Source organism: Malania oleifera, chromosome 3, assembly GCF_029873635.1.
Source record: "Malania oleifera isolate guangnan ecotype guangnan chromosome 3, ASM2987363v1, whole genome shotgun sequence".
NCBI classification, from domain to species: Eukaryota; Viridiplantae; Streptophyta; class Magnoliopsida; order Santalales; family Ximeniaceae; genus Malania; species Malania oleifera.
The window spans coordinates 16,594,171-16,603,162 of record NC_080419.1 but is presented as its reverse complement, the minus strand read 5'-3'; the positions used below and the strand labels follow the sequence as shown (position 1 = coordinate 16,603,162).

The 8,992-nt window shown below is 35.8% G+C and overlaps 1 protein-coding gene across 1 annotated transcript; it reads right to left on the bottom strand.

Moving 5' to 3' along the window:
- Positions 1-6,401: 6,401 nt before the first annotated feature.
- On the bottom strand, positions 6,402-8,435 carry LOC131151177 (uncharacterized). The gene is made up of 3 exons (XM_058102428.1): positions 8,022-8,435; positions 7,791-7,899; positions 6,402-6,595 (listed from the first exon to the last, which is right to left on the bottom strand). Exons 1-3 carry the CDS (start codon positions 8,433-8,435, stop codon positions 6,402-6,404), a joined length of 717 nt encoding a protein of 238 aa, XP_057958411.1.
- Between the last annotated feature and the right edge of the window lie 557 nt (positions 8,436-8,992).

The window sequence follows — 8,992 nt, the reverse complement described above, 5'->3', positions numbered from 1 at the left end:
AATACCATTCATAGACCGAGTAGTCATAGCATGAGTACGGGTGGAGCGATTCGGAATTGCAGGTGTGGCGAGTGGAATTATTACCACTAATCAAGATTGTGTAGGGTAGATTATGGTCAGGAAAGTGGAGCCAGAGTTGCAAAAGTGGTAGGAGAGGAGGGTATCCATCCAATAGAAGGTTCGCATGTATGGCAAGATATTGTGTGTTAGCACCTGAAACTAACAGAAAAGGCACAGTGACACGGGCAGAGGAAGAAAAGGAAAAAATACAATCATCAAAGACCACGTGCCTAGACAAGTAGATGCGAGATGTAACAAGGTCCATACACTTGTAGGCACTTTGTGAGCTCGAGTAAACAAGGAAGAGACAAGGCATTGATTTTGGTTGTAGTTTACTTGTGGTATAAGGTTTTAGCCATAAGTAACACTGACAACCAAAAATTAGCTAATTCTTGTAATCGGGGAGGCGACCAAATAAACATTTGAATGGACTTTTATTTTTCAAAATAGGAGTGGACATACGATTTATTAAATAAACCGCGGCCTGAAACGCATACGACCAATAAGATGGAGGAAGATTTGCTAGACTCAATAGAGTTAGGATTGTTTCGACAATGTGATGATGTCGACGTTCACTCATACCATTCATTTGAGGTGTATAAAGAGCGGCACTAGTTAGCCAACTAATGGAATTAGAAGAAAGAAATTGGTGAAGAGCATGATATCCCCCCCTCCCCTAATTTTCAGAGTACAAGTGCTTGATTTGAAAGCCAAATTATTTTTTCAAGTAACCCTTTTAACTGAGAGAAAATGGAGCGAACATCACTTTTTCAACGAATGGGAAACAACCAATAATACTTGGTAGAATGATCAACAAATAAGACATAAAAATGAAACCCATCAAGTGAAGTGGAAGATGCAAGCTCCCAAAGATATGTACAGATATATTCAATATGATAAGTGCTAATAAGAGAAGTTGAAGAAAAAGGCAATTTATGACTTGCTTTACAAAGAGATAATGAAGAGGTAGAAGACACTACTACTGGAAAAGAAAATGTACAAATAAAAAAATCAACAATTTTATTTGACAGATGCCCAAGTCATCTATGCCAAGTGTCAGATGTTGTTCGTTGACCAACAAGGCGCTAAAACAGAGGACTTGATAGTGGATGGACACTATTCTGACATTTATCGCGAAGAAGAGTCATCCCTATGCTCTAATCCTTCATAAGAAAATAAAATGGGTGAAACTCAAGATAGACATTATTGGAACAAGTGAAATTATGAACAATGATTAAGTTCTTGTGACTATTAGGAACACAAAGAGTATTAGTTAATGTAAAGGGCTTCGAGGAAGAGGGAAAAGTCATAGACAACATGTGTGACTCGCAAACTTGAGTCATCACCAATGACGACCTTATATGTTCTATCATACTCCAAGTGAACAGTTAAATTGGCAAGATCAGAGGTGGTATTGTGAGAAGCAGCGGAATCCAAAAGCCACTTTTTTTGTCGTTGGACTCGGTGGAAGTGGCACAATTCATAGAATTCACTCTGAAAATTGAGCAACAAGTCTTGGTCAAGTGTCCCACTTTGTCACATAACTAGAAAAAAATTGGGGGCTTACCCCACCACTCTTTGCAATTATAATGACCAAAGTTGGTGCGATTCTAACCCGAGGAACCAGTGCTGAAACGTTGGTTGCGGTTGAATTTGGAAGCAGCAATGTGGCGCTGGGTGGTGTTTGTAGTGCGACCAGGGTGGAGTTGGAATCTTCAACACGTTTCAAGTAGCTTTCATGACCAACTAGCATGTCATGAAGCTCTTCAAACGTAAGAGAAATCTCATGTGTTTGAATGGGTGCTGCAATATCACGGAATTCAGGACCAAGGTCTTTAAGGACATAAAAAGTAATGTCATCCGCTAAGACGGAAGAGTTAATCACTGCAAGTTCATTAAATAGAACCTTGATGGCATGGAGATACTCCGAGACCAAGCGATACTCTTACTGAATGAGAGTAAACTCCTCCTTAAGCTGCATAACACGAGTACGTGAACCATTGGTATACAATCATTGCAACTTGAACTATGCATCACGAGCAGTGGGGGAAGCAACAATGAGCAGCATCACTGGTTCGGAGACAGATGCAAGGATGGCATGAAGGATCAGCTTATCTTGCCTGAGCCAACTCCAGAAGGCTGAATTGGAGGCATCTGCAGAAGATAATCCAGGAGAAGAGGTACTGGTGGAAAGTGTCGATGACGGACATACTGTGGTATTGTCAAGATAGCCCTGGAAGTCATAGCCGATGAGCAATAATGTTAGTTGGGCGTGCCATGAAGGAAAGTTGAAAAAGGTCAGCTTTAGAGGAAGCTGAGAGCCGACATTGATGGCAACAAGATGAGTGTTACCACTGCCACGAAGCTCGAAGTTGTTGACAATCATAGACTTAGGGGAAACGACCATGAGGAAAAAAAATCGTTAGAGAAGTAAGTTTTGATACCATGTAGAATTTGCAGAATACTTTTATTGATATAGGAATTGTACAAAGTATGGTAGTTACAAATTCAAAAATATTCAAATACATAACAAGAAGATTCAAGGCTATCATATATCAGCAAATATTCAAATAGGAAATTCATGACCGTTTCAGCAATAAGCAAAACCATCAATGGTTTCCTTCTGAAAATGCTTCTGTCTGAAACCATTGATGGGTTATGTAGTAACCGTCAACGATTGTCAAGAAATCTAGTATAACTACATGATTTCCTTTATAGTGTTAGGGATTAGGGTTTAGCTAAACAAATCATAGACCATAATGATTTTAATGAATGTTTTCATCCTTTAGGACTACAAGGGCTTTGGGATGGCTAATTAGAATGTCAAGAGAGTATTCCATCAATCATAGGAAACAAACATTGCACATTAAATGACATATTGTTAATAGGTAAAGTTTAGGCATAGTATTATGCAAATTGAAGTTGCGATTGATTGAATGATCAATTGAAACTTTTTTAAATGATTATTCATAAAACATATCTTACACACATTTTGCATCGAACTCTCTTAGTTAGAAAATATTCAACTTTCAATTAAGTAACCAACAAAAGGAAGAACTGAAGTGAAGTATTGTATCACATTTTCTATCACAATAGAAAAGCAGCAATTAGGTCCAACTAAATACTCAACACTTAAAAGATCCAAATATTCACTCATGCAAAGTTGTGTATGAGTAAGGTAGGATGAGATAGAAATTTTACAAGGATATAATAACAATTAGTTTCAATTAAATACTCAACCCTTAAAAGTTCCAAATATTCACTAATGCAAAATTGTGTATGAGTAAGGTAGGATGAGATAGAAATTGAATAAGGATATAATAATTTACGAGAAAGTCACTCAAACAGAATTGTTAGTTATTCCATCCAGCATGTAATGGGTTAGGAATAAACATTCTTATAGTTAAATGTGAGATACTAGTTTCTTATCTATTTCATGCATGCATCAAATTTCTTTTCATTGTTATATTTTTCATGATGATAATTTTTTTACTTCAAAAAATATTTTTTTTTAAAAAAAAATTAGGAATAAACATCTCATAAACTAAATATAACTTAAAGAGAATTTAGTATAGAGTGAATGTACTATCAACTTTAAAAAAAATACACCAATCGAAGCAGCTCTTTATAACAATTAGTCTAAGGTGAAGGTAAATAACAATGACTTATTCGTATTAAAAATAACTTAAACACTATTCGAACCTAATAACCCTATTTTTATTTTTATTTTTCAAGAATTGGGCAGTATGAGAATTTCAAATTTTAGGAATGAACATCTAATAAACTAAATAAAACTTAAAGAGAATTTATTATAAATTGAATGCACTGTCGACTAATAAACTAAATATAACTTAAAAGAGAATTTAGTATAAAGTGAATGCACTATCGACTTTAAAAATATACACCAATCGAAGCAGCTCTTTATAATAATTAGTGTAAGGTGAAGGTAAATAACAATCAAAATCAAGGAAACTATTTGATAACCAAATATGACAAGTTAAACGATTTTTTTCTTGGAATAAATAACCCAAAATGGGGTTGCAAGAATTAGATGGAAGGAAACAAAGTAGGTTTGATCATTGATGTGTGTGGTGTGTCGCTATATATATACAAGCAAGAGTAAGAAACACACAAAAGCATACAAATTGTGAAGCTTCGCCATTAGATAAAGAGACATTCAATTATTTCTCATAGGAAGACAAATACATATTTGAGATATAAAATTCAAACCTTCATTAGTTTGATTTTATGAAATAGTTATTATTAGAATAAAATGGAATATAAATTAAATTTGGGGAATGAATCATATCTTATCCAAATTCAATTAAAATCCAAATTTAAAATCTCTCCAAATGGGTGAGTGATTTTAGAAAAATTCAAATTAAACGATTAGTTTTTTATTTAAATTTCATAAAAATCAAAGTAGTAGTCTAAAATATTGGATGATTAAAATCTCTAACTTAATAATTTCTCCCACCAATTTGAGTCGTATAACATTTTAATGTGTCCAAATATTAATAAAATATTTTTATAATTAATAATTTTTTTAGATAAAAGAATCATTAAGTTATAAGATTTTGTGACAAACATGTGTATGTATTTTCATGAACATCATTCATTGGTCATGTAAGATTTTGAAAATTTGACCATATGGCTTTTTTTTTCTTCTTTTACTTTTGACTCACATAAAATAACTTTTTAATAGTTAAAAACTCATCTTCAATTTGGAAAAAAAAATAAAACAAAATCTTAAGATTTTTTTAAAACATATAAATATAAATTTTCTAGCTGAAAGTCTGAAACTATGTAATTTCCCCTCCTCCCCTTCTCAAAATGAAATTTCGTAACTAGCTTGAGAAAGTCACCAGATCGATTGGACTACGGGATTAAACTCACGGTCAAACTAGTGATGTTATAATTATTATTATTATTATGACTATTACTATCAAAGATAATTTTACAAATGTGGTTATAAACTTATAATCAACGGTTAGCTAACGATAATAAAAAAAATAATTAATGAAAATGATTTAGAATATTAGATACAATTAATAATTTTCTATTTTATAAAATATTCTCAAAATTTACATCTTGGTAAGAGTAAAAAAGTAAATATCTATGGGCAATTATATATATTAATTGATTATATATAAATAATCTATTTGGGATCCATTTAATGTCGAATATTTTCACATGTAGCCGATCCAAGTCTAAGTAGCTTGAAATGAGATAGTGAGTAAGAATTTAATAGTTCTAAATTTGTCAAACAAAATTATCAATTATCATGTGAATTGGCGAAAAAAGATTCATTTGACCGATTCTATTTATTGAGACTTAAGGCTTAGTTTGTAATTATTAGTTGAGAAACAAATCCCAAACTTATTGTTGGTTCATTGCCAATGGCCCTCTCCTATTACCAAGAAGATCCTTTGTGGCAAGTGGAATCATCACTGCCTTAGCACCATTCATCTTAGTGTGAAAAAAAAGATCTTGAATATACTTTTGTTGGGAGAGGAATAGCCCATGGGTAACACCAAGAAAATAATGTAAGGGACCAAGATCCTTCAAAGAAAATCGATGACTAAGATGCTAAACAACCTTAAAAATAGCAGCAGAGTTACTACTAGTGAGTAAGAGATCATCCGCATATACCAAAAAATAGAGAGTAACATCAGTACAAATGTAGATAAATGGAGAGAAATCAGATTTAGACTGCTGAAACCCGAGTTGAAGAAGACAAGCACTCAGTTCTTGATATCAAGCACAAGGTGCTTGTTTCAAGCCATATAAAGACCGCTTTAACCTACAAATATGAGAACAAATATGAGAAGGCAGATTAGGATCAACAAAACCCGGAGGTGGAACCATGAATACATCCTCTTGAAGGTGGCTATGTAGAAACGCATTATTAACATCTAGCTGTCGAAGGGGCCAATTTTTATAAACATCAATGGAGAGGACAACCTGAATAGTCACCAACTTCAGAACAGGGTTGTACGTCTCATTATAGTCAAAATCAGGTCGTTGATGAAAACCTTTGGCCACTAACCGTGCTTTATAACGAGAAATACTACCATCAAGATTCGTTTGATATGAAAAATCCATTTGCAGGCAACGGGTCTGATTGTAGAGCGTAGTGGAACCAACTCCCATGTGCCATGTTTAACCAACGTAATAAACTTTTTGGAAATAGCATGCCACCACTTGGGATCTTTCAAGGCCTAAGACACACATGTGGGCTCAACAGGTTGAGGAAGAGAGTGTCTAGTGGCAAGGTAAAGATGTTTGGGTTTATGAATATTATTCATAGATTGGGTAGTCATACCATGAGTATAGTTGGACTAGGTCAAAGATGCAGGTATGGTGGATGAAGTGGCTACCTCTGGTAGAGAAGGTGCAGGGGAGAGTGATGAAGAGCAGGAAGGGAAAGATGGAGTTGCAGGAGCGCTGTCTGTCACGGTGGTAGGAGAGGAGGGTATCTGTCCAATGGAAGGCACCACTGGAATGGCAAGATCTTTTGTGATAGCACTTGAAACTAACAGAGAAAACACAGCAACATAGGCAGAGGAAGAAAAAGGGAAAACACATTCATCAAAAACCACATGTCTAGACACATATATGCGAGAGGTAACAAGGTCCATACACCTATAGGCACTTTGAGAACTCGAGTAACCGAGAAAGAGAGCGTAGATTTTGGTTGAAGTTTACTGGTGGTATAAGGTTTCAGCCATAGGTAACACTAATAACAAAAATATGCAACTTTTTGTAATTGGGGCGATGACCAAACAAACATTCGAAATGACTTTTATTTTTCAAAATAGGAGTGGGTATACAATTTATTAAATAAACCGCTGCCTAAAACGCATAGGACCAATAATAAGGAGGAAGACTGGCTTGACTCAACAGAGTGAAACCGGTTTCGACAATGTGTCAATGCCGACGTTCACTTGTACCATTTTTCTGAGGTGTATGAGGAGCAGTGGTAAGCCAGCTAATGGAATTAAAGGCAAGAAAATGACGAAGATCTTGAAATTCGCCCCTATTATCGGAGTATAAGTGTTTGATGTGAAAACCAAACTATTTTTCATGTAGTTATTTCAATTGACAAAAAATGTTGCAAACATCACTTTTTCATCGGATAGGAAACAACCAACAATATTTAGTAAAGTGATCAACAAACGAGACATAAAATTGAAACACATCAAAAGAAGTGGAATTTGTAGACCTCCAAAAATTAGTATAAATGCATTCAAGTGGATGGGTGCTAACAAGAGAAGTGGAAGAGAAAGGAAACTTGTGACTTTTATTGCATTGACAAGCATTACAAATGGAAGATGAAGAGACACGAGACACTACAACTGGTAGAGAAAAAGTACGAATAACAAAATTAACTACTTTATTTGACGGACGCCCAAGTCGTCTATGTTAGGTATCAACTATTGTTCATTCACCAACAAGTGTTAAAACAGAAGATGCTTTAGAGGAAGACGCCATCGACATTGGATAGACATCAACCTGACATTTACCTTGAAGAAGAGTCGCCCCCATGCTTTAATCCTTCAAAAGAAAATAAAATAGGTGAAACTCAAGATATAAATTATTGCTATGAGTGAAATTATGAACGAAGATTAAGTTTTTGTGAATATTAGGAACATAAAGAGTATTGGTCAATTTAAAAGGCTTCGAGGAAGAGGGAAGAGACGTAAAGCCAACATGTGTGACTCGCAAACCTGAGTCATCGCCAATGATGACCTCATCCGTGTCATCATACTCCGAGTGAACAGAGAGATTGGCAAGATCGGAGATGATGTTGTGAGAAGCAGTGGAATCCACAAGCCACTTTTTGTCGGTAGATGCATTAGTAGCGGCACAATTTACAGACTTCACTCCTAAAGTCGAGTAACAAGTCTTGGTTGAGTGGCCTACTTTGTCACACAATTGACGAATGATACAGGGCTTACCAGACTGCTCCCTACGATTATTGCGACCAAAGTTGGGGCGACGTTGACCATAGGAACCAGGGCTGGAACGTTGGTTGCAGTTGAAAGTGGAAGTGGAATGCGACGCTGAGTGGGGTTCGTAGTGGCAACCAGCATGGAATTGGATGCGTCGACACATTGTAAGTAACTTTTATGGCCAACCAGCATATCATAAAGCTCCTTAAACATAAAAGAATTCTCATGTGCCCGAATAGGCGATGCAATCTCACTAAATTCAGGGCCAGAATCGTTGAGGAGATATAAAGTAGTGTCGTCCGCTGAGACGGGAGAGTCAATCACAGCAAGTTCATCAACTAAAACCTTGATGGCATGGAGATACTCCGAGACAGAATGGGACTCTCGCTGAATGAGAGTAATCTCCTCTTTAAGTTGCATAACACGAGTGTGTGAACGATTAGCATACAATCATTGCAACTTGGACCAAGCATCATAAGCAAAGGTTGAAGCGGCAATGAGCGGCATAACCGGCTCGAAGAAAGCCAGATTGGAGATACCTACAGAAGATGAACCAGCAAAGGAGGTGCTGGGAGAAAGGGTTCATGACGAAGAAACAGTTGTACCGTCAAGATAGCCCTGAAGGTGCCAATGAGTAATGATGTTAGTTGGGTGCGCCAAGAAGGGAAGTTGGAAGGGGTAAGCTTCAAGGAAAGTTAGGAGCCGGTATTGATGGCAATAAGAGGAGAGTTGAAATCATCGGCAGTTTGGTGAAACTGTCAATGGTTTTCTCACAACAAACATTTTATCTTATTCCGTCAAAACACACCAAACTGTCGACGATTTTCTCACAGCAAACATTCTATCTTAATCCGTCGAAACAATCGTCGAATGGTATATTGAAACCATCAACGGTTTACTAAAAAATTACCCAATTTCTTTAATAGTTATTCCTTATATATTCATAATTATTTCATTCAACATACAATAATAAAATC

Bases quoted from the DNA above. Each gene is read 5' to 3' on its own strand.
- LOC131151177 (XM_058102428.1), bottom strand. From the start codon at position 8,435: ATGCAACTTAAAGAGGAGATTACTCTCATTCAGCGAGAGTCCCATTCT. The intron at 7,900-8,021 runs GTAAGCCCTGTA...ACCGACAAAAAG, and splicing joins TAATCGTAGGGAGCAGTCTG to TGGCTTGTGGATTCCACTGC. The intron at 6,596-7,790 runs GTTTGCGAGTCA...TTTCTCTGTTAG, and splicing joins CATCATTGGCGATGACTCAG to TTTCAAGTGCTATCACAAAA.